General features: G+C 36.6%; 2 protein-coding genes across 3 annotated transcripts; one reads left to right on the forward strand and one right to left on the reverse strand.

Moving 5' to 3' along the window:
- Nucleotides 1-626: 626 nt before the first annotated feature.
- LOC120634957 (dr1-associated corepressor) lies at nt 627-8,628 on the reverse strand. Its single transcript, XM_039905864.1, has 7 exons — nt 8,476-8,628; nt 8,299-8,371; nt 6,021-6,163; nt 5,365-5,441; nt 4,854-5,017; nt 2,675-2,821; nt 627-1,756 (listed from the first exon to the last, which is right to left on the reverse strand). Exons 1-7 carry the CDS (start codon nt 8,515-8,517, stop codon nt 1,449-1,451), a joined length of 954 nt encoding a protein of 317 aa, XP_039761798.1. The 5' UTR covers nt 8,518-8,628; the 3' UTR covers nt 627-1,448.
- Nucleotides 8,629-8,916: 288 nt separating this feature from the next.
- Nucleotides 8,917-22,934, forward strand: LOC120634842 (puff-specific protein Bx42). Of its 2 annotated transcripts, none has more exons than XM_039905672.1 (13): nt 8,917-8,933; nt 9,269-9,420; nt 10,323-10,480; nt 11,833-12,015; nt 12,980-13,059; nt 13,465-13,646; nt 14,141-14,374; nt 14,734-14,890; nt 16,255-16,388; nt 18,241-18,385; nt 19,196-19,289; nt 20,023-20,166; nt 21,122-22,934. In XM_039905672.1, the coding sequence occupies exons 1-12, from the start codon at nt 8,917-8,919 to the stop codon at nt 20,155-20,157; spliced, it is 1,671 nt and encodes a 556-aa protein (XP_039761606.1). In that variant the 3' UTR covers nt 20,158-20,166; nt 21,122-22,934. The 2 variants fall into 2 exon arrangements, with proteins under 2 accessions (XP_039761606.1, XP_039761605.1); XM_039905671.1 differs by lacking the exon at nt 8,917-8,933 and adding an exon at nt 9,039-9,078.
- Nucleotides 22,935-24,572: the final 1,638 nt, after the last annotated feature.

The raw sequence follows: 24,572 nt of genomic DNA on the forward strand, positions 1-24,572 counted from the left end.
GTTAACTGTTATAGTGTTATTGTATAAGAGCTTTAAGACCCTTGTATATATAGCTTGTAGTGTACGCTATAGCAAATATACTGCCAGTGGCGTGCACAGGGTTTCCGACCAGGGTATGCATAAAGCACGTACATGTCATGTGAAAATTAAGCTTAATTTGCTATACTCGCTGAAAGTTCTAACTTGTACTCCACATGACTTTACAATGAATAATAGTTAACTGTTATCTCCTGAGGATGCTCCGGTTTCAAAGCGAAACGTGCGTAGAGGGTACATTGCCAAAGATCTGTTTGGTGTGGAGTATAAGGGTTGAAGAAATTATAAATAAAACCATACAGATTCTCCGGCTTTTCGCGGAGTATAGCAAATTAAGCTTAATTTTCATAATATATTATGGATTTCCGCAAAGTAACGCCTGCTTCTATCCAACAGGTGCATGGCATAAAATGGAAAAATTCCTCTCCAATACAGGTTATAAAAAAAAATTGGGTATGCAGTGCTTTTGTGCATGTACGAAGTGCACGCCTCTGTATACCGCTTAATATAGTTAACAAAAAAACTATTACAGCTCTATAACATCTATAGCGCCCTTGTAAAGCCTGTAGTACTCGCTGTTATAGTTCACAATATTACTATTAGAACTGTACAAATGTAGTTTAGTACAAAATATTGTCATTACACAACTTTTACAGTTAACTTTAATCCACTTCTAACAGCATTTTAAATATATGAGACGGTTTATACACAGTGGTTTTTCTATCGTCGAAGATTGACCGACCCTATCTGTATTAATATTAAAGACAATAGAGGTTTACTTCACAAGTGATATCGTGTCGTTTGGCGACCGGAGAGAGGACCCGACGGCAATTCCCAGGGGGGTTCGGGCGTCCCCGCAGGCTCCGGTCGAGCCTTCCTACTGTGCAGTAATTTCTTAAATCGTGGAGGCAATGAACGTAGCGCCTCGTACAACTGCCCCCTTCCTATTACTCCTTACATCAAATCAAGAGTGAATAGGCATCCTCTAGGCCAGCGCGCTCCACCTTAGGCTGCATCATCACTTACCATCAGGTGTGACTGCAGTCAAGCGCTCGTCTATAAATATAAAAAAAAAGTAATTTCTGCATTAAGAATTTTGGAAGCATCTTATAAAATTAAAAGGACTGCAATTGATTGAACTTGTACCGCCGGCGCACCGCGCCGCTTGCACTCGATGTAGGGTGCTTCTTAGCCACTTTTTTTTTTTTTTATAATGTATTTTAACTGGATTCACTGTTGTACGACGAGAAAAATAGTCACTGAGCATAACAAAAAAGTTTTTCCTACCTTCAAATTAAATACAAAGCTTCAAACATTTTTTCCATTTAAATAACCATTTGCCCGTCAAGCCAACGGAAGTTTCACTTCGAATACAAAAGAAAACAACGAAAAGTTACTTCACAAAAATTAATTCAGGTATCGTAGTCTTCGTCAATTTGTAGGTTTCCCGAATTCAAATGGTCAATATCGACTCTGGGAGGTAGTAACGTTTTAGGTATAGTTTCGAGTTTCTTCACTTCAGACTTTTTGGAGTTCTGCCTATGCAACTTCTTCTCTTCTTTGGGCACACTGGCAATGCTGGCGACAGCGTTGTCCAGGACTTTGATCTCGGGAAGGGAGAGACTTTTTGTAAAGTCTATTTTTAGTATTGGCGTTGCATCTTTCTCTACGTACGAAGGGTAATTTATTGGCTCTGTGTAACTCATTACTCTTTTGAAACCTGCGTACAGAAAATAGTTTTATCATATCTTATGTTAGGAAAATTGGCGTTTTTTATCTAATCTGCGGCTAGAAATAGTAATTGAAGACTTACAGAAAAATCCTATTATAATATTAAGGATTACTTGAACGATAAAAAAGCTTAGTTGTGTAATGCTGTAGCTTCATAGCTTAATATAAATAAACTGTGAGATGGTGATAACAAAAAAAAAAATTACCCGGCTAAGTTTGTTGTGGGCTCTTCTTAGACCAGGGTGCGTTTGGAACCCTCGTAGCTTTAGGTTTAAGTTGGTGTACGAAGTTATCACCATCCACTTACAATTATGTAAACATATATGTATGACCGCTTCATAAGTGCTTGTGATAGGCCTACATGAATAAAGAAATTTTGAATTTGAATTTGAAGAAGACAACAGTCGCACCAGTCTCACATCTCATACCACTATTTTTCTTATAATCCAATACTGTAAAAATATATCACCAAAAATTTTTTTATGTGCCTACATTTTTAAACCAATGGATTTTAAAAATATCTCGCGTGAGAATGGGGTTTTTTCCATCTTGTTTAAAAACCTACTATTATCACACCATATTATCGAAGTGACCCTGCTTTCTGAGACCAAGGCTGTGGGTTCGACTCGCACAACTGGATAATTTTTATGTGATGATAAATGTTTTTCGGTGTCTAAGTGTTTGTCTGTATATTATTCATAAATTATTCATCAGTTGGCTTAGTTCCCATAAAATAAGCTACGCTTACTTTGGAGCTATGTGTGTTTTGACGATGTTTTGTGATTCTACCACCGGTTCGGAAGGCAGATTCTACCGAGAAGAAGCCGGCAAGAAACTCAGCAGTTGCTCTTTTCAATCTTATGATTACTTTTAGTGTAGAATATTCGCTTCATTATTGTATAGATACCTGTATAATTAGACGTGGAGGGCTGCGGACTTGCATATGTGGGATTTAATGTTATAACACTTCTATGCTGTACTTCATCTACGGGCTGAGTTTCTTGGTAAAAGTTCGCCGACACTATCGGCTTGTCACCTGGTTTCTTTGTTAAATCTACGAAAAGAAGAAAGAGTTCTTAATTAAAAAGCGATATTGTGATATTAAAGAATAATAGCGGACCTGCGCGACTTCGTCCGCGAATGAGTCGACTCAAAAAAATAGTCGTATATCCAATATAAATGATGCCGAGATTCCAATATAAATGAATCCTAGCTATATCGATTTATCGCCCCCGAAACCCTCTGTATACTAAATGTCATGAAAATCGTTGGAGCCGATTACGAGATTCCAATTATATATATATATATATATATATGTACAAGAAAATATTGCTCGTTTAAAGATATAAGATTTACGTGACATTTTATAGAACTTTGACATATTATATTTTTAATAATAGATAATATAAATTTGTTGTATATTATTAATTATTTGATTAAATGAACATTGTAAAGACATAGTTTTTAAGAAATCTAATTTGCATGCCAATCGATGGCGATTGTAGCACTATTATAATATTGTACCCACCAACTATGTAACTCAATCTGCGAATAAAGAAATTGAAATTGAAAAAAATATATAATTACGGCCGGCCATATATTACAATATAATTGGTGGAGTACTGATGTGCTGTCAATGTGATCGCACGTTTAAAACAAAGAGTGGTTATGCCAGTCACTGGAGAGCACATCAGGTACGCAGACGCTCATAATAGCTAGAAGGAGTCGCTGTGGTCGGATACGGCCAGGAGGGATATATAGTTGTTGGCGGCTAAATGTAAATTTTTCGTAATTTTTAAAGTTATACTATATTATATTCTTTTGGCGCGTTAGAGAAAAATGATTAGAGTAAATTTTAACGATGCGCGCGCACACCGTCACAAAAAACGTACACCATGAAGTTAGCTATAAGGTTTGACAGTGTGCGTTTTGAATTGTCAAAGTCTGCGGGCTCATTCCGGTGTTTTAATTGATTTTATTGTACACAAATCTAAAATTTTAATGTTGAGTGAAACTTGGCTGTCCGATAACGAGTCCAAATTTAATTTTGTTTATTATGTCCATTTATTTAATTATATTGATATTTAAATAAACCTTATTCAACTCGATAGTGCGTTTTAATAAACTTTCAAGGTATGAAATATCTTTTTTCTATTGTTAGTGTCGATTTTTCTACAAACGTAATAAGGCGAAAACTACAATTTTTGAAAAGATTTTTATCTTGTTACGCCAAAGAAGTATAACATCTAACGCGTGTGTAAGTACGCACAATTTTTTTTTTATAATTTATTAAAACCACATTATAATATTTCTTAAAACGCACATTACTAAGAAACTTCAGAGGTGCGTGCTGGGATTCTAGCTCCAATCCACTCAGCTATCACTGATGTATAAATAAGACAAAGACTTTTTTATGTTTCAAGGCCAAAGTATTAAATATTGGATTTTTAACAATTATTCATTGTAAAGTCAACATCTCCTGAGGATGCTCCGGTTTGGGAGCGAAACGTGCGTAGAGGGTACATTGCCGAAGATCTGTTTGGTGTGGAGTATAAGGTTCGAAGAAATTATAAATAAACCATACAGATTCTCCGGCTTTTCGCGGAGTATAGCAAATTAAGCTTAATTTTCATAATATATTATGGATTTCCGCAAAGTAACGCCTGCTTCTATCCAACAGGTGCATGGCATAAAATGGAAAAATTCCCCTCCAATACAGGTTATAAAAAAAAATTGGGTATGCAGTGCTTTTGTGCATGTACGAAGTGCAAGCCTCTGTATACCGCTTAATATAGTTAACAAAAAAACTATTACAGCTCTATAACAGCTATAGCGCCCTTGTAAAGCCTGTAGTACTCGCTGTTATAGTTCACAATATTACTATTAGAACTGTACAAATGTATTTTTGTTACAAAATATTGTCATTACACAACTAAGAGTATAAGGATTGAAGAAATTATAAATTGCACCACACGGATTCTCTTCCTTTTCGCGGGGTATAGCAAATTAGGCTTAATTTTCATAACACTAAAGTTTTGTTAAACTAGCTCTCGGATGTAAGTTTAAGCGGATTTCATCATATTTACCTATCGCCTCTGACGTTATAGTTTCGTTCTTAGGTTTGTCTGCATCTAGGGATATAGCTCGTCTGAGAACGTCTTTGGCCGTCGTTGCTTGTACTCTAATGTCGGAGCTGCTCGAACTGTTTGAATCCTCTCTGACCCTCCGGGAGGCGGTTGTGTCTGAATATCTGAAAAAGTAATGAAGTTCTTTGAAAAATAAATTAAATTATGTAATTTATGATATGTTAAGGTATAAATTAGTTTTTTTTATTAATATATTTTTTATATTATGTTTTATTTTACTTGTGTAGTCTAGTTCAAGTATTAGTGTGTTAGTCATTCGTATGTATTTTTTTTAAATATGCACAACATGCAGTCTATTATCCTCCTTTTTTCCTTATCCTATCCTAAGCGATAAGGCCGCCTTTTGTATACTGCTTCTATCTGAGTTTCTTTTCTAGAGTACTCCATGTCTTTACCGCAATTTTCGCGATACAAATTATTGTTATAAAAATGTCACAAGATATATATATACCTAGTTGAGTTTGGTGAACTCTCCCTGCTCATGATGTCTCTTTCTTCGGCTGCTGTTACATCGGGAATGTTTTTCACCTGGAAAAAGTTATGTAAATGAAATACATTTTTTGTAATTAACATACACATCTTAGTTATATCCTCTACTTTTTTTTTTAAACCAAATCTTCTAAATAACAGGTTAAAAAACTAATTGAAATTTTTTTTTTTTTAATTCCACTTCAAATTAGCCCTTGACTGCAATCTCACCTGGTCAGTGTTTCTCATTGTAATATGGACCTTTGAAGATCGTAGATCGAAACTGCAACGTTTCCTAATAGATTACGTTTCCTACTACAGCCGCTATAAGACTGATTTAAAAGACATACACTAATTTCGGCATCGATGGTAGGAGAGCCGTGGCTTAATTGGAAAAAGCGCTCAGGCCGCGATAGCCAGAGAGTCGCAGGTTCAAATCCTGTAAGGTTCCGAAAATGTTATAATATTATTTTTTTTTTAAATTGATATTTCCTCCAAGCGTAGATAAAAACACTAATAAAAATTATAAAATAATATTGCCTTTCTGCTCCGTTGTAATAGTGAAGGAGAAGTAAGATCGAAAAGTTCACACTGCAAATAGCTTGAAGTATTGCTAATAATCATTCAGTTCATACTTACCAAGTCTCGAAGGAAGTCAAACCGCGATTCTGCTAGTATGCACTGCTTGATGTGAGATGGGCTTAGGGTCTTGGCATTTCTCTGCGTTGTCACCTGCAGGGCTTTGTTCAACAGAGACTCCACAAACAGCTCCAGCGTGCGAGGTGTTGTGATAAAACCATTGAGTTAAGTCAATATATCCTTAATCATATTCAAAATTAAAAAAATTAAAAATTCGTTTATTTGAAGTGGGCCTAATATAAGCACTTTTGAAACGTCTAGTCTGTCAGGAAGGCAGATTCTACTTAGAAGAGGCCGACAAGAAACTCAGCAGTTGCTCTTTTCCAATATCAATCATTTTCATTTTACATTTTATGAGAGATGAAAGCGGAGCCGGATGCTTCCAAGCAACCTTGTCATTAATTATTATAAATGCGAAGGTGTTTGAGTTTGTTGGTCCCTGCTCAGCGTGCTAACCTAAGCAACTAACGGACTTGATTTTTGGCATAGAGTTAGACAAAAGGCTAAAAAACATAGGCTACTATTTATCCAGGAAAAAATGTTTCCATAGTATTTGTGAAAACTATAGCAAACACTGATGAAGAACACTTGCTTACTATAAAGTAACTGCTACATTATAGTAAACTAACTGTTGTCCGCATTATATTAATAATAATAGATTTATATATATAGAGTGAATTGATTGCAACAAAACATAAAAGCTGCTCACACATATTGACCATAGTTTTATCAATACTTCAGCTCTTCAACACACTGTCAATATTATTGTGAATATTGGGAATATTATTATTATTCGAGATTTACTCACGCCTGTGTACAAAATAAATACATAAAATGAGCCAAAACAACATTAATATACTTATTTAGATACATATATAAAAAAGACCTAGGCGTCTATATCATTTCTTGTGCTCTTTGTCTTTTTGATGTTTGTCCAGTCTTTTCTTAAACTGATTCAGATACTAGATACTGCAGTCGCTACATCTTCAGGCAAGGCATTCCACACTTGTATAACTCTATTGCTGATAAAGTGCATGGAAGGATTAGGACAACGCCTGCTGAAATCCAAGTTTGAAACCATAGCCCCTTAAACTGGGGTTACTCTTTTTTTACAATATGCAGAATATTGTCAATAATATTGATGTGTGTTCTGGCAGCCAAAGAAATAATACAAGACAACAAAGTAAATTATCAGATGAACCCTAAGCAAAAATAGCTAGCAGTTAAACGGACAGTTGATAGTCCACTCAGCAACAATACATTATACTTACATAAATAGACTTACACTGATGGGATGACAATTTCTCATGGTAGAAAGAGAAACATTAATTATACACAGTAGTTATAATTACTTAGTATTAATATTACTTAGTATACTTAGGATTAATCTCTACATCATCAAATCAGAACAAAGCTTAAGTCGCAATAAGCAGGGTACATATTGTGAAGGTCTAACAGACCTAGAAATTATTATGAAAATTAAGCCTAACTTGCTATACTCAGCGTAAAGCAAGAATTTGTATGGTGTAATTTATAATTCCTTCCAAAATGCGTAGAGGTCACATAGCCAAAGATCTGTTTGGTGTGGAGTATAAGGATTGAAGAAATTATAAATTACACCATACAGATTCTCCCGCTTTTCGCTGCTTATAGCAAATTAAGCTTAATTTTCATAGTATATCATGGAACGCCACAAAGTAACGCCTGCTTCTATCCAACAGACCTTTAAATTGGTGGTCTTAATTCAATGGAGTCCTCAGATGATAACGATCTGTTTATTTACAAGAAAACTTGTTTGTAAATCTGACATTGGATGGACTTGAACTGTGATGCAGGCTAGATAAAAGTGGCACATGACATTGGTGCATATATTCTAACAAGATATTTTTTCCTAGCACTTGACATCTATAGATCTACTCAACAATGGTTCACAGATAGCTATAAAAAGACAGGCTGATAAACATATTTCTCAGGCATACAGCTTAAATATATCAAGCCAATTGAAAGGAAACATCTGTATAAATTTAGTATACAGACAAATTTTAATCACTTAAGTAAACATGACAATAACAAATATATATAAACACAATATTCAATTCATTTTTCTATAACCTACTGTTTATTTCAATTAACTGCGATTGTAAAGCGGATAAATACAAAGGACAGACAAAAATACCTTGAGTGTTCATTATAATGGCAGCAATTGGACCTATTGACTCAAGTATTGTTTGTATAATTCAAGCGACAGTTTTAACTATGCGAAAATTAAAAAGGATATAGATTATGATTGGCACAGCCTGGGCTACCTTCCCAACTTCTTCGTCGGTCTGCATAATCTTCTTAATTCGCCCCTAAAAGCAAACAATTTCATCATAATCGTCAAACGCGTAGAATTCACAAAAACAAATGCACAATTTTTTGTTTATATCGCGGGTTTTGGCCAATAAACACTTACGGCTGGGAACCGTGCATTATATTTTCTTTTCTTCGACGGCATAGTAACAATTGGTTCACCTAAACACTGTTTTTAGAATAAAAATAAGCTTACTTCGCCATAGCACTGTAATACTTCTCGCGCATTTTTGAGGTTATAAAAGGAGACGTTCGCTGTGTACTTCGTTTATATACGAATCTGTCAGTTTTCCACCTCTTTTTACAAACAACTTTTCATTTGGATAGTAAAATTTTTGAGTAACAAATTGTTAAACAATTATACTCTTAAATGTCATAAATTATGTTTCTATTAAATAGTACTCAAAACAATATGTTCTTAAATACGATTGTTCTGATTAAATGTGAAATCGTAATGTGTAACTGAAAGTTTCCGGACGAATAAAAGCCGCATTTCGTTTTTAAATTTATGTGTCATTGAAATAGATGTCATTTGTCAAACAAAATGGCGTCGTTGTCGAGGTGTGTTGTGTGTTTATTTATTTAATTAAGTATTATTTAATTTTTACCGAGTAATTAAATTTTATCATATATTCATAAATTTTTAATATACATCTCTAAGTTTCTTTCATGTCATGTATAATGTGAGCTTTATATGGAAAAAAAAGTATCCGTTGCCCTTTAAATCTTTTTGGTTATCTAGAATTTGTTTTAAAGTGAAATAATTAAACTTTTCATAAAATAGATTAGCCTTCATTACTATAAACGTTTAAATCAACTGTATCTTTCACAGTAAGAAGTTTCAATGTTTTGTTTTCATGGTAACCTTAATTCTATGAGTTTTATCGTTTTTCCAGCTTGTTACCAGCTCCCGTACAGCAGGTATGGGATCGAGATGACGAGCAAAAGTCAAAATTGGTGGGCAGTGCAGTAGTGATATCACAAACAACTGTTCCACCTTACGGTCAAAGAAAAGGATGGATTCCAAGGGTAGAGGATGATTTTGCAGGTAAAAACTTAGGATCTTTTCATGCTTATATTGAAATATTTTAAAGAAAGGGCATCTTCTGCTACTGAAAATTGTTTGAATATTTTAGATTTATGATTTATCTAACGACATTCTATATAAATAAATTTTATAACTTCAGTGAGAGTGTTTCTATGCACACCATTATTACTGTGGTATTTAAATGTAGTATTTCAGCAGCGACTGTACATTGGGAGCGTCACAAAGTAAATATGGCTGACTTACATAAATGTCATAAGAGTTCAAATAATCCCAAAGGGTGGAAGTGTATCTGCCAAAGCGGCCTCAACCACTAGATTGATACATACATATTCATCATAATTGCATAAACTTGATCAACGTCACACTGCCTGTGGTTGATGTCCCTTCTGTCTTGAACACAAGCATTACAGCTGTTTGTTGGATCAAACCCTTGGACCCAATAAACAGCTCCAGTGCCAGTCAATTTAATTTATATGATCATGTCATATTATGAACTTTGTTGTGAACAATTTGATGGCCGACTGGTGTAGTGGGTAGCGACCCTGCTTCCTGAGTCCTAGGCTGTGGGTTTGTTTCCCACAACTGGAAAATGTTTGTGTGATGAACATCAATGTTTTTCAGTGTCTGGGTGTTTATCTGTATATTATAAGTATTTATGTGTATAATATTAATAAAAATATTCAACAGCTATCTTAGTACCCATAACACAAGCTACGCTTACTTTGGGGCTAGATGGCGATGTGTGTACTGTCGTAGTATATTTATTTATTTAATTGTGCTTACCAACAGAGTAATGCACCAATAAAGTATTCTATTCTAACTAGTGATAAGGCACTTTCAAGTCAGAATGTTTTTACAGTGTTTCCTCCATATTCTTCAATAGATGTGTGATCTATCAACAGATGGCGGAGCCTTCCCGGAAATCCATGTGGCCCAGTACCCATTGGGAATGGGAGCGAGGGGCAAGGAAAGCACATCAAACGCACTAGCCGTTCAACTGGACGAGTCTGGAAAAGTGAAATACTCTGCTATAGCCAGACAAGGTCACAGTGCCGATAAGGTGAGTAAAAGTGCAGGTTGTTGTAAATTCTCTCCGAGAGATGTCTAGAAATAGAGATGAAGACTTTCTGAAGTACTACCACCATGTTTATTTGTGCTGCTAAGAAGCATTGCTGATTTCCATTCTGAAGGGCATGGTTGCTGGTGTACGAAAACTGTACGTATTAGTAGGAGGAATGTGTCAGTGGGAAAAAAGGGGGAATTAACCGGTGATGGTGTAAAAACTAGTATGGTTAAAAACTTAAAAGTACAGTTGGTAGAAGTTTAAAAGGTCATAAAGGGAAGTAAAACGAACAACCAGTTTAATTGCGAGTCACATACTTTCTTACAAACCACAAGTTGCTAACAAGATTGGAGATGAGTATTAACACATTTACATTAAACCTAGTTACTATAAGCGGTTATAAGCACCATTGTGACCAAATAATAATAACGGTTAAAGTTTAGGCATGATAATTAAACTTTATAAAATATATACACCATGCATAACACCTATACCTCAGGTTGTGAGCAATTTATAGTGTGTAATTCTTGCATGGCTACTACTTGTCTGTATCGGCTGGGCATTATGTATATGTATGGAATATATAGATGTTTGTGTATATTTTTGTACATATCTTTAATATGTTATGTTTAGGATGTACTATGTTATATGTTTATTTTATGTTAATTTAGTTTAAAATCCTAATATTTCACTAATGTTTGTGGGCACCACCCAGTAATTTCGTATAGCATTTTCTTGTATGCCTATGGTTGCCTGGAAGAGATCCCTATTTAGCGATAAGGCCTTGCATTCAATTATTTGTGGTGTACAATAAAAGTGTATTGATTCATTCATTCATTCATGGCTTGCAAATGTTTGCTCCATCTGCTTGGTCCGTCAAAATTGAACTGTATTTTCTAATATCAAATTAAGTGTAGAAATTAAAAAAAAAAAACAATTATAAATGCAGTTTGATTCTAGGCATGTTAAAATAGTTATTTAGCCAATATTGAATTACCACACTATAAGGTACTAATCTCTGTTTTCACTTAATCTAAGATTTGCTTATTCGAATGCCTAATAATTTAGGCACCAAATTTTAGGTAGCAACTATTAGTGAACCATTGATGTATGCCCAGGAGTTCTTAGTTTATGCGTTGGTTATTTAGGCATTGCCTTGTTTGTTAGAGAAAGGGCATATAATTTAACTACTACTTTTTTGTTTCATTACACACTGTCTAATTGATGGTTTCACAAAATATAAAGACAACTCTTTTTTTTTTTGTTGTGCCATTATGGATATTAGAAATTCATGGTGATAATGACGATTGTTTTATTTGATTATAATATTATCGTTTCTTTCCCCCCAGATAATCTACTCAAAACTAACGGACCTTCTGCCATCAGAAGTCTTAGCAGAAGATGACGCGACTCTACAGAAGCCAACGGAAGATGACATACAGGATATCACGGAAAAGACTAAGCAGGCTTTGGAGAAACTCACAAATGCCAAAATATCTGCCGCTTTGCCTGTTAAGGCTGCTCCCAAAGCTGTGAGTTGGATTTTTGTCTTTTGTTAAATGCTTATGGCATAAAGTAAGTCATATTTTGGCTTATTGGAGGCTCTTAGGCTGTGACTAGCAACCAGAAAATGACGTGCAGCCAAGCTATTTTGCTTTCCCGAATGATGTTGCGTTTGAACCTGATTATGGCTCTGGCTTATAACTTCATTGGCGTGTGGTTCATAAATGTACAGAAGCACTGCCTTCCCTAAACGCTGTATAAATTGTTTATGAGAAGAATTTTCCAATTTGATAACATCCTGATGATAATAAAACATGTTTAAACTGTATAGCAGCTTAATCATGAGACTTGTACTTTGTATAGTATTTATTGCTGGGACGCCTGCCATCGCCAGACTGGTAATATATATATCAGGACCATTTCACCAATGATTGAGACACCAGTTTTACTGGTGTCCTGGCAGCACCAGTAAAACTGGTGTAATATCTTCTATAGAGAGGTTTAACAGGTCTTCTTCACTTATTCTATAATTACTAAGAAGATAGGAGATTTGACCAGCAGTGACACATTAATAGTTATAGGGTAATTAAGGATGATCAACAACTGCCCCGTTGGTCTGGGTTCGAATCCAAAGTCAGGCCAAATTAAATAAGGTATTGTTTATTTTCTTATTAAAGAATTTTCGGTACCAGCACGGAGTTTGGTGTAGTCAGCCCTCCTGTGACTCTGAGAGGACGTAAAAAATGTTGATCCCGGTTGTTATCACTTAATTGTGGTAATAGTTGTTGAAGCCCACCAACCCGCATTGGAGCAGCGTGGCGGTTTTATGCTCTAGAACCGGCTCTCCTCTAAGAGGCCTGGGCCCAGCAGAGGCTGTGGCTGGTGGTGATGATGATGAACACTCCAGTAGTGATTTTATGTCATCGGCCCACTGAAAGAGTAGTGAATATGTATGTCACTATGTGTCGCTCTGATAGTACACTGTGTTTGCAGGCCCCCGCACAGTACATCAGGTACACCCCAGCGCAGCAGGGAGGTGCTTTTAACTCCGGAGCCAAGCAGAGGGTTATTCGGTGAGTATTTTAACGTCCATTTCTGTAACTTATATCCATAACATAATTATTTCATACAACAGCCAGTCAAATGACAGGCTGTATCTGGAAACGCTTAGCGGTGTTAAAGCAAGTTTCCACAGGACAAAGGATACTTTGGGTGAACAAAAGTCATGAGTCTTTACCGAACGCATTCCATGAACGATTTGTAAACTGTGTATATAATGATGTAAACAGTAACATGTCTCCTTTTTAAAATACTACTGATGATTTTGTCATTTCTTTATTTAAGTTTTTAATTTATTAAGTTACATGAACTTATCGTGTAACTAAAGGACGGTGGAAAATAGAATTTAAAATCAATGTAAATTTTATATATTTGTGAAGACAAATAAATGGCTTTTTTATTTTATTTTATTTATAAAGAATGGTGGAGGCGCAATCAGACCCGTTAGAGCCCCCGCGCTTCCAAATCAACCGCAAGATACCCCGCGCGGCGCCTTCGCCCCCCGCGCCCGTTCTGCATTCGCCCCCGCGTCGCGTGTCCGTGAAGCAGCAGAGAGATTGGAAAGTTCCACCGTGCGTGTCTCACTGGAAGAACGCTAAGGGTAAGACTTAAGGGGCCGCCCATTAAACGCGTGATGCTTTTTGTTTACCCCCCCTTGGTGATACGTGGTAAGGTTTAAGACTTTTTTTGTTTTCAGTTGTTAATAGAGCAGATTTATATTTTCCGTCATTTATTTTTTTACCATATCCAACTATGTTATTATTATTTTACTCTTTTTAATAATAATAACATGCAAGCTGGATAACAGCTGATAGCTTTCTTGGGATGACCATTTCATCTGTATCAATGTCAAATGTCTGTATGTATATCTTCTATAAATCTAAATCTAGGTATAACATTGTGTTTGTATACTCACTGAAAATCAAATCAAATCAATGAAAATACAAACACTACATCCCTGAAAATTATAAAATATCACTAGTATATAGAATGTAAAAGAAGAATAACAAGAGGCATATGAAATAAATATGTATGAGTCAATTGTTGAAACTCAATGGACTAAATAGGAATTTTCTTAACCAAAATTATTTTCAGGTTACACGATACCCTTGGACAAGCGTCTAGCTGCAGACGGTAGAGGATTGCAGCAAGTCCACATAAACGAGAACTTCTCCAAGCTGGCCGAGGCTTTGTACATAGCGGACAGGAAGGCCAGGGAGGCTGTGGAAGCGAGGGCCCAGCTCGAAAGGAGATTGGCGCAAAGGGAGAAGGAAAAGAAGGAAGAGCATCTGAGGATGTTGGCTCAACGGGCCAGGGACCATCGGGCGGGTGAGACATAGCTTATTTTTAATCCCCTTCGGGGATTTAAAACTATGCGGGTTTGTTTGTTGTAAGTTTGACGTGCGTTGTGCGTTTTGAGTGCGTGCGTGCGTGCGTGCGTGCGTGCGTGCGTGCGTGCGTGCGTGGTAGTGTGTGCCTGTCTGTGACTGATTTAGTTTTTTTTTGTTTGGAAGTCGGGAGTTTTCTTAGCTATGTCGCCACAAAATGGCGTATTACATTTTTTTTCACAACTCCCTCAGCAAATCGACCCATTACCAGTCCACTACAAGGCGCGGGTCTCTTCTTACAAAGGGGTTATTTTTTTGCACAACTCTCAAAAAAAGGATTTATATAATTAATTTTTCCAGGTATCCGCAACCCCGAGGAGGAGGCTGTGGTAGAAGAGGGCGCCCCGCTTGTACCGGAGGGCGAGCTGTCTGCAGCGGAGCGCGAGAAGTTGCGTTCTGAGAGGCACCGGGAGAGACAACGCGACCGGAACCTAGCGCGCGCCGCACCTGACAAGAGGTAACTTTATATTCTCTCGAAGTATTATATCGAAGTATTCTTAATAAAAGAACTAATAATACTGTTGTCCCTTCAGTAATCACTAAAACGGCCTGTGCCGTTTAAAAAACAATCCAGTCTTATATATAATAGAATTAATAAAGCACTTAATATATACTAATAAAAAATTTTTATTAATACATAACTATAACCTAAAATAAACTATTTAAAAACTAAATAAAATCTAAAACGTCCTCGAAACCACCGCAGCGAGGCACAGTTCCTAAGATGCTGGCAGCATTTCCCCTCTGGATGGCCAAACTAATTCGTTGAAATTATATTATATAATTAATTATTATATTATTTAATTATATTATTATATTCGTATACTAATTAAAGTCTTACGATTGTAAAACAAATATTACTCAATGGTTACAATCACTAATATATAAAAAAAAACTGAACTTCTTTTGCAACTGCTAAAATAAGAGCCATTACATTTATTAAATAATAAGGTTTATTACTTAAGTAATAATCAGCCTCACGCATACGCACGCACGCACGCAAGCACGTTCAGACACATACACACGCACACGCGCACACATACACGCACGTACACATAACATAATCGAACTCACACTGTAAGTTTTACTCGCATGTCAGAAATTATAAAATGTATTATATAAATAAATTGAAATAAAAATGTGTTTTGTAATGGAAGAGCGAGATCTTCTGGCACAGATTTTAAACTTAACAGAAGTTCTAAGCCTTATCTGCTATTGTTTTATGTGAACAAATGAATTTTATATTTCATTTCATTTCAAATTTAAAAAGAAAAAGCCGCCCGGGACGCCCGGCCAACTTGAAACACTCGTATTAGAATAGACAATATGACTAATTTTGAAAAACTAAATTATTATGTTTTTTGCCATGCCATTTGTGGTCATTTCTTCAACGTTTCAATCTCCTGTCTTTCTCTTTTATATGTGATATTCTCATCATATCAGGGGGGGTGTCAAGAATCTGTTTAACCCCCAACAAGATGGACAGATGACATCAAGCGAGTCGCGCTGGATACAAGCTGCCCAGAATCGTGGAGTTTGGAACATCCTACAAAAGACCTATGTCCAGCAGTGGATGACAGTCGGTTGATTTGATGATTCTCATAATGATGCTTGTTACCAGTTTAATGATCCAATAAAAAAAAGAGAAAAAAATAAAAAAAACTCCTGCTGAGTTTCTCGCTGGCCGGCAGGGTAACCGGTAGTAAAGTCACTACAAACAGACAGACTTGACATTTCAAAAGTTTCCATAGAGTCAGCCTACTTGATGTAAATACATGAATTTAGAATTTAAATTTTATGCCTAAAAACATTACTTTTCAGATCCAAACTGGTTAAAGACAGGGAGCGTGATATATCAGAGCAGATCGCTTTGGGTCTACCCGCGAAGACAGCTCAAGGTGGCGAAGGAATGTTCGACCAACGACTCTTCAACAACAGCAGGGGAATGGATAGTGGTGAGTCCTTCGTATATCAGCTCAACAGTCCTGGCCTACTCAATTAGTTTGATGACCTCCTTGGCGCAGCGGTGAGCGCGGTGGAATCAAGTTGGAGGTCCCGGGATCGATTCCCCGCGGAGGAAATTCGGGAACTTATAATTTCTGAATTTTCTCTGACTAGTTACCACCCTACCGACAATGGCGTGCCGCTAAGCGATTTTAGCGTTCCGGTACTATGTCGCGTGGAAACCGATTTGGGGTAAAGGTTTAACATACCACTAACAGGTTAGCCCGTTGCCATCTTAGACTGCATCATCACTTATTAGCAGGTGAGATTGCAGTTAAGGGCTAACTTGTAGTGAAATAAATACATAGTTTCGGAGTTGTGAAATAATGTTAAAGGGTGCATGCAGGGTGCAGTATATTACTTACGGAATCACTAGTAATCATTAAAACATTTTTGAGTGTTTACTTATAATATTGAAGATAAAAAACCGACACGAGCATAGTACCTATGCTGCAAAAATTCAAAATTCATTTATTTCAAGTAGGCCTAATATAAGCACTTTTGAAACGTCAAGTCTGTCTGTGTGTAGTGACTCTACCACCGGTTCGGAAGGCAGATTCTACCGAGAAGAAGCCGGCAAGAAACTCAGCAGTTGCTCTTTTCCAACATTAACAATTTACATTTAACATTTTAAAATTCATTTTTCTATCTTGTGAGAGATGAAAGCGGAGCCGGATGCTTCCAAGCAACCTTGTCATTAAGAAATTCATCAATTGTATAATAACCTCGCTGTAATAAATGTGTTTTAACACATTCTTTAAACTTAGGAATCATATTATAAAAGCGTATACTCAGTCCCACAAATGACTTCTGCACCTTTCGCAGACGATATGCAGATGTCACTAATTTATGACCATTTCTTGTAAGTCGACTGTTTATATCCACTTTTTGTTTATAAAGACTAATATGTTTTCTTACAAATACTATATTGTTATAAATATATCGTGAGGCTACCGTAAGGATACTTATTTCTTTAAATTTTTCACGGAGGGATTCACGTGATTTAAGTTTATATATTGACCGTACAGCTCTTATCTGCAATATGAATATAGTTTCAATATCAGCAGCTTTGCCCCATAATAAGATCCCGTAAGACATCACACTATGAAAGTACGCAAAGTAAACAAGTCTTGCTGTTTCTACGTCAGTAATCTGTCTAATTTTCCTGACGGCGTAGGCAGCCGAGCTTAGTTTACCTGCTAGTGTATCTATATGGGTACCCCACTGAAGCTTACAATCTAAGGTCATGCCCAGAAAAACTGCGCGATGCATACCATTATATTAGATTAAATAAGTGACTGGAGTCACTTGATTTTTCATGTGATGTTAGGGCTGTATCTGTTTTTTACAGTAAAAACTTGGGCAGTGGTTTACACAAAACTATTAGCGTTCCGGATTCACAGATTAGTCTCTGAGACAGTTAATAGCAGTGCATTTAAAGCCTGGGAAGTAACATTTTGGTTTTCATTTACACTTTATAAATAATGATAAATAAATATACTACGACAATACAAACATCGCCATCTAGCCCCAAAGTAAGCGTAGCTTGTGTTATGGGTACTAAGATGCCTGATGAATATTTTTATGAATAATATACATAACTACTTAGAATTATACATACATATAAACACCCAGACACTGAAAAACATTCATGCTCATCACACAAACATTTTCCAGTAGTGGGAATCGAACCCACGGCCTCAGAAAGCAGGGTCGCTGCAAACTGCGCCACTCGGCCGTATTTGTATAATAGATATTATTATAACGTAATTGATTGATAAGAATAGCACGTGTCGTGTACAGGTTACGCGGACGATGAGGCGTACAACGTGTACGACAAGCCGTGGCGCAACCAGGACACGGTGGGAGCCCACATCTACCGGCCCACCAGGAACGCAGATAAGGACAACTATGGCGGCGACCTTGATACCATCGCGAACACCAAAAGGTGAGCGTGTCTAAATGGCCAATGTATACTGGGTTAATTTAACGTATTTATTTGGGAACGCTATTTCAAGGAACTAAGAACGCAAGGTCAAGCTGTCAATCAACCCAGTCAATGCTCACTCAAAAAAACGACAACTTCCCTGGCTCAACCATGATTTGGGATTTTATAATTTCTGATTTTCTCTGATCTGGTCTGGTAGGAAGCTTCAGCCGTAGTTACCATCGCTAGGCGATTTAGCGTTCCGGAACGATGTCACATAGAAACCGATTAGGGTAATACCCCTAATCGTTCCAGGGTTTAATTACTGTCGTACCTCTTAACAGGTTAGCCCGCTACCATCTTAAGACTGCATGATTACTTAGCACTACATGAGATTGCATTCTAGGGGTAACTTGTAGTGGATTAAAAAAAATATGAAATAAACAAATGATAGCGTAGTCGCGGGCACGAGATGGTGAGGTAACCGTCAGCGTTTTAAGTCGATGTTTATTATAGCGGTATCATGTAACGAACTTACCAAACCAATCTTGTTTGTATACACTGGGTTAAAGCTGAATACAGAACGCAAGCTTGGGCGCCCCGCTCGATTTCCGCCGCGCTCGTAAGTGGGAGATTGAACTCGAGCGGTCAATCACCCCAGTCAATGGCAAACTCTCTTTAACTGGCTAATGGATTCAAATAAATATATATATATATAATCAAACCTGGATATATATTCATATCCAAGTTTAACTGTATATATATATCCCCCCTCCCCCCCAACGCTCTTAGTAATTCTTTAATCTTGACCATACAAATGTTCATTTTCAGGTTCGTGGCAGACAAAGGCTTTGCTGGTACAAGTAGTACCAACACTCGTTCCGGGCCCGTTAACTTTGAAAAAGATGCACCCAGGGAGGAACCAGTGAGTTTTTCATTGCTTTATTAAAAAATAATTAATAACTTCATTGCCATGCTTCATTATTAGTCGTTTGTCGAGTCCACCAATCGACACTGAGCCAGCTTGGTGGACTACGGCCTTAACCTATTCGGACTGTGGGAGGAGACCCGTGCCATGTAGTTGGCCCGTAATGCGTTTGTACGGGAGCTATGGTGATACGCTCGACCGTAACAATAGGAAGATCTTCCTCCGAGCGGGTGATCGTGCTCGAGGTCCGAACATTCATTTTTCGGAAAGACACTTGCTGCTAACCACCTGTGGGGTCACCGGGGGAGTGAGGCGAGCGCGAAAGTTCGCCATGAGAAGAGCCCCAGGGCTCGACGACATCGGGGGGAGGAACATTCATTTTTGGAAGTTGTATATATAGGCTTTCTTTGTGAACACTTCGCTCTCGGGATGCAGGATTTTTGTGGCGCCATCTAGTTCTATAATGTGGAGACTCATATTATGATTATTAGTCGTAGATACAATAACAAATAAATATTAGCTTACTCTTTGGATTATGTTTGACATGGAAGTAAATATGAATATATTTATTTATTTCCGAAAAAAAATAGAAGAAATATTACACATTTTGTTTCTAATGGGGGCCAGCCACTTAAAACTGTGCACAAAACACAATGACCGATGGGCATTATCCTTTATTAACAGCACTTTTTTAACCAATAAACCCTTTACACCCGTAATGTTCTTACAGTCGCGTAACACCCAACCCGAGGCAGACTTCGATCCGTTCGGTCTGGATCGGTTCTTGAGCGAAGCCAAGCGCGCGGACAAGTCGTCGCGCAAGAGAGACCACCACGAGCCGCATGCTAAGAAACGACGCGACTAGATATTACACGTGAGTTCTTTGTTTTAAGGGTTCCTCAAAAATCCCTATAGCCATATAAAAGGATAGAGCTCTGTTGTCTCACTCTTACTCTTCTTACTTTCATACACGGTTAGTATTGTGAAGTGCTAGGCTTCGAGGATTTGGAATAAAGATGACCCTGGTAAGACTTTAATCAGCTCTTCAGTCAGGAGCACATTCTGGACTCTGGTGTCTGGTGGGTGGCTTTGGCCATACCCAGTTACCTTACCGAGAAAGATGTACCGCGTAGAAACTTGAGTTCAATATAACTGCCACATTCTTTTTTTTAATTCTTTATTAATTCGGGACTTTTCATAACAATAAGAATGTCGGCCCCATCGTTCCCTTTACGAAAATTAATACTTCCTTCTTCTCTTATCTTAACTTAAACTAATATAAATCTAATCCTAATCTTAACTTAAACTAGTATTCTGGCTACTTCAGAAGGTGCCGTACCCCATTCTTGATGTGTCAAATATAGTTTTATAACAATAATCTTTATTTCGGACATTTGTCCATATCGTGTTAGTTAAACAATGTAGTTAAACCTATGTTAGTACTTAACAACTAAAAAACAACCTTATGCTATACACAAAATTCCTTATAGTCTAACTTATAACACCCTAACAATTATAATATTAATGATACACTACATCATCTCTTACCACCGGGTGAGGTTGCAGTCAAGGGCAAGGAAAATTTAGAAGTTACAAATTCCAAAATTAGTCCTGCTTGGGATGGAACCCGGGACCTCCCACTTATAAGCAAAGCGCTCACCACTGCGCCATAGCGAGTCTCCAAAATAGTGATGTGCTTAACAACATTTTCTACTACCATAAACACCCGACATTAATTCTTTCTTGATATACTCCCTGACGAAATACTGATCCTGACATAGTTTAAACATTATATAAGTGGTCAATAAATGTTTGTTCTTCTTTTTCAGATACGCTCGGAGTTTGTGTTCAATCGTTGCCTTTCATATAAATACAATTGTTGTTGAAAATACTTGTATTATAACAAAGAAGAAAAAATAAAAATATAAATACAGAAATATAGTTCAATGAAAGGAGATAATTAATTTTCTCAGAGGCGTGTGAAGTCCACCAATCCGCATTGGGCCGGCATGGACTACGGCCTAAACCCTTCTCATTGTGGGAGGAGACCCGTGCCCGGCGACGGGTTGACAGTGATGAGTGTAAACAAAATTTGACGATATTCAAATGGACACAGATACTGTGATTTGAAAGTACATCTTCCATTTTGATCCAAAAGTGAACAGCAAAGTTTGTTCATGCCCGGCACTTACTTTTGGACCAAAAAATTGAAGAATTTGTGTTGATGACTAAATTAAAAACATACCATCATTTAGTCATTATTGTGTCCAAAAGACTAAAAACGACCCGCGCATGTCACACTCACTTCTTCCTATTTTCTCCATTTTATAGTAAACGTTTAGAACAATAGGGGTAAAATAATTACTGTTGAATGCTAAGTGGAATGAAGTGTCTAACGCCTGTTCGAGAAACACCGCTAAAGTGGAGTGGTGTGTGATACTTCAATATTAGTTGTGTACACGGTTTCTGTTATGTTTTTAATTCTGTGGTTTAGATCAAATAAGATATAACGCATAATTTGGTTTCCTTTTCACTTCATAGCCATCATTTCTGGGCAACCATTTGTTTATTCCAAGTAGGCCTATTATACAGGTTCTGTTGAAACGTTAAGTCTTGTCTCTTTGTAGAGGTTCGGAAGGAAACCGGCAAAAACTCAGCAGTTGCTCTTGTACAATAATTTACCGATATTGAGTTTAATTTTTAATTAAAACTAGACTTTATTTCATTTTTTAATTTTTGGACTGTAGGCATCCCTGTAGCATAGATAGGCTATTATTTAATATTAAGTGATATTGTTTCCGAGGTGAAACTTACTTAGAATTAGGAAATTATTAGTAAATTGTTAGAACACGGTGCGAAAAAAAGCAATAAACAATATAAACTAGTGTTGGATCGTTTTGCCACAAAGCACGTCCGGGGAAGTACTAACGAAATGCTTATTTCTGACGCCGCATTGTTGTATACCGGTCTTAATATCAACGCCTCAGGTTGAGGAACACAGGGTAAAACTTTGTAGGACCCGTTCCCGGCATACCCTGGGCAGTGTTGCTCTGTTTATAGGCAACAGTTTTCCAGATACAATTTACTTGGTCTGTCATTGATAACTATAAAAAAATAAATAAAGAAACGTGAAATACGAATGGTTAGGACTCGAAGATGATTCAGTATGTTTTTATCTGACTAGTTGATCCAGCTAACCTGAACTCAGATTAAAAAATACCACAGTTTTACAATATATACAGTTAAGCAAAGTCTTTGATAATCATTAGCCTTTGAAATCCCACTTCTGAACATAGGCCGAGAAAAATGTCTTCCTGTTGTTTTTTTTTTTTTTTAATATCGTTGTTGGTCACAGCCCCTTCGGATTAACAATATGCTAGATTTCTTAAAGCTCTCAAAGGTTTTGATACCATATTCCATCTGCTATCTGAGGATTATTTTGAGCGAAATTGGTACCGCAAGCGATATTAGTGGGATTGAAGTAAAGCTAACTTTGTGTAGCAATAATTAATAATTCTTATTGAGGACATTATATAGACTATATAATGTTTTGTACATAATACGGTAAACGTATCAATGTTACCGGTTTTGAAACTGACTATTGTGTAATAGTATTAAAATTTGTAATACATATTATGTTAGTGATTAATTGTAATAAAGTTTTATTTGTGTAATTGTTGTGTTTTATTCATTCCCTTTTATTAGGAGTTTTTTAAAATCCGAGGTACAGTTAGTTTTTCTGGGATACTAAGATAATCTCCGTTCTCTCAAGTGACTCAATGCTAAAAATAGAGTTGATTGCTAAGGTCGTGAAGGAAGGAGAAACACACTCGCATTTATTATATTACTAGCTTCTGCCCGCGACTTCGGAATTGGGTCTAAAGCTTCGAAAGTTAACAATTTTTAATCTTACCACGGGAGCTATTTGAGATATCGGTATGGAAAGTACATGCCCTTTTCCATAGCATTGGTAGCATGCATACAAAATTTCATAGCTCGTAAACAATTTTGGATTTTCCCTCGGGAACTACAGGAATCGGAATAAAAGGTAGCCTATGTTATTTTCTATGTCAAAGGCATGTAGCCTGCAAAATTTCATATAAATCCGTTCAGCCGTTTTGCGTGGTTTAGGTAACAAACATCCACACTTTCGCATTTATATTATAGTCGTAAAAATGTAATAGGCCCGTTTTGACATTTGTGCAAGACCATAGAATGTAACTTGGAACGAAACTGAAAGAAACAATAAAATAAAAATCAATTACATAGTGTTTTAAAAAATACGTAAATTTTTTTGGGACGTTAAATAATATGAAAGAATATATCGCGAGTATTCTTTTTGCGCTTACTTCATAGTAGCATGCAATTTATAATTGTTGCGAAACGTTCCGAAAACAGTTACGTTCTCAGTCTTTTTTTTTATACTAGAGCTGTAACCATTTTTTTACTGAATATCGAAATTAAATATTGTGTAGTTATCTTTACTGCAAAGAATGAGCTTGGTTCTCAAAATGGGTTCTAAATAATGAGTCTGAGTTGATGTATCTGACCAAGCGGCACTTGACTGAACCGTCCCCGCGAGCACTGTGCAGTTTTTCGTTCCTCATCTTGTAAAGTTGACTTTGTTGTTTACTATTACGTTAACTATGGCTCTTCTATTTGGACATAATTTAAACAGTGATTTGACTCGATTTTTGTGTTTGTTGTTATATAGTACTAACTCTGTTTTAACATGTTGAAAAGTGCACGTATAATCAACAGCCAGTCACGCGTATTGGTTGTGAAGTTAAAGGAATACTTTGAACGAACGAACACTTTACAATACATAATAATATCAATCAAGTACTGATACAAACTTGAATTGATTTATCGTGAGTATAGAGTCCCGAGTCTTATGGTTTCATAACTAGTTACGTCGCGATGACAAATGTCAAAACGGGCCTATTACATTTTTACGACTATAGTAGGATTATGGATTGTCATTATCAACCTATCACAGGTCTCCTCTAAAATTGAGAAGGGTTTTAGGATTGGTACAAGTCTTGCACCTTTGTTCACGATGTTTTCCTTCACCGTTAAAGCAAGTTTTACTTAATTGCTTCAAACTAAAAACGCACATAACTCAGGAATGTTATAGGTGCATGCAAGGACTAACCCTCTATGTTATCACCGCTTTTTAAATATAACATACAATAATTCAGGTTATAAAAATAAAAGAGCTTCTATTTAAGTAAGATATTTTATTTTAGTAACAATACTTTTTTAACATACATAATGGGT

Source organism: Pararge aegeria, chromosome 25, assembly GCF_905163445.1.
Source record: "Pararge aegeria chromosome 25, ilParAegt1.1, whole genome shotgun sequence".
Lineage (NCBI taxonomy): Eukaryota > Metazoa > Arthropoda > Insecta > Lepidoptera > Nymphalidae > Pararge > Pararge aegeria.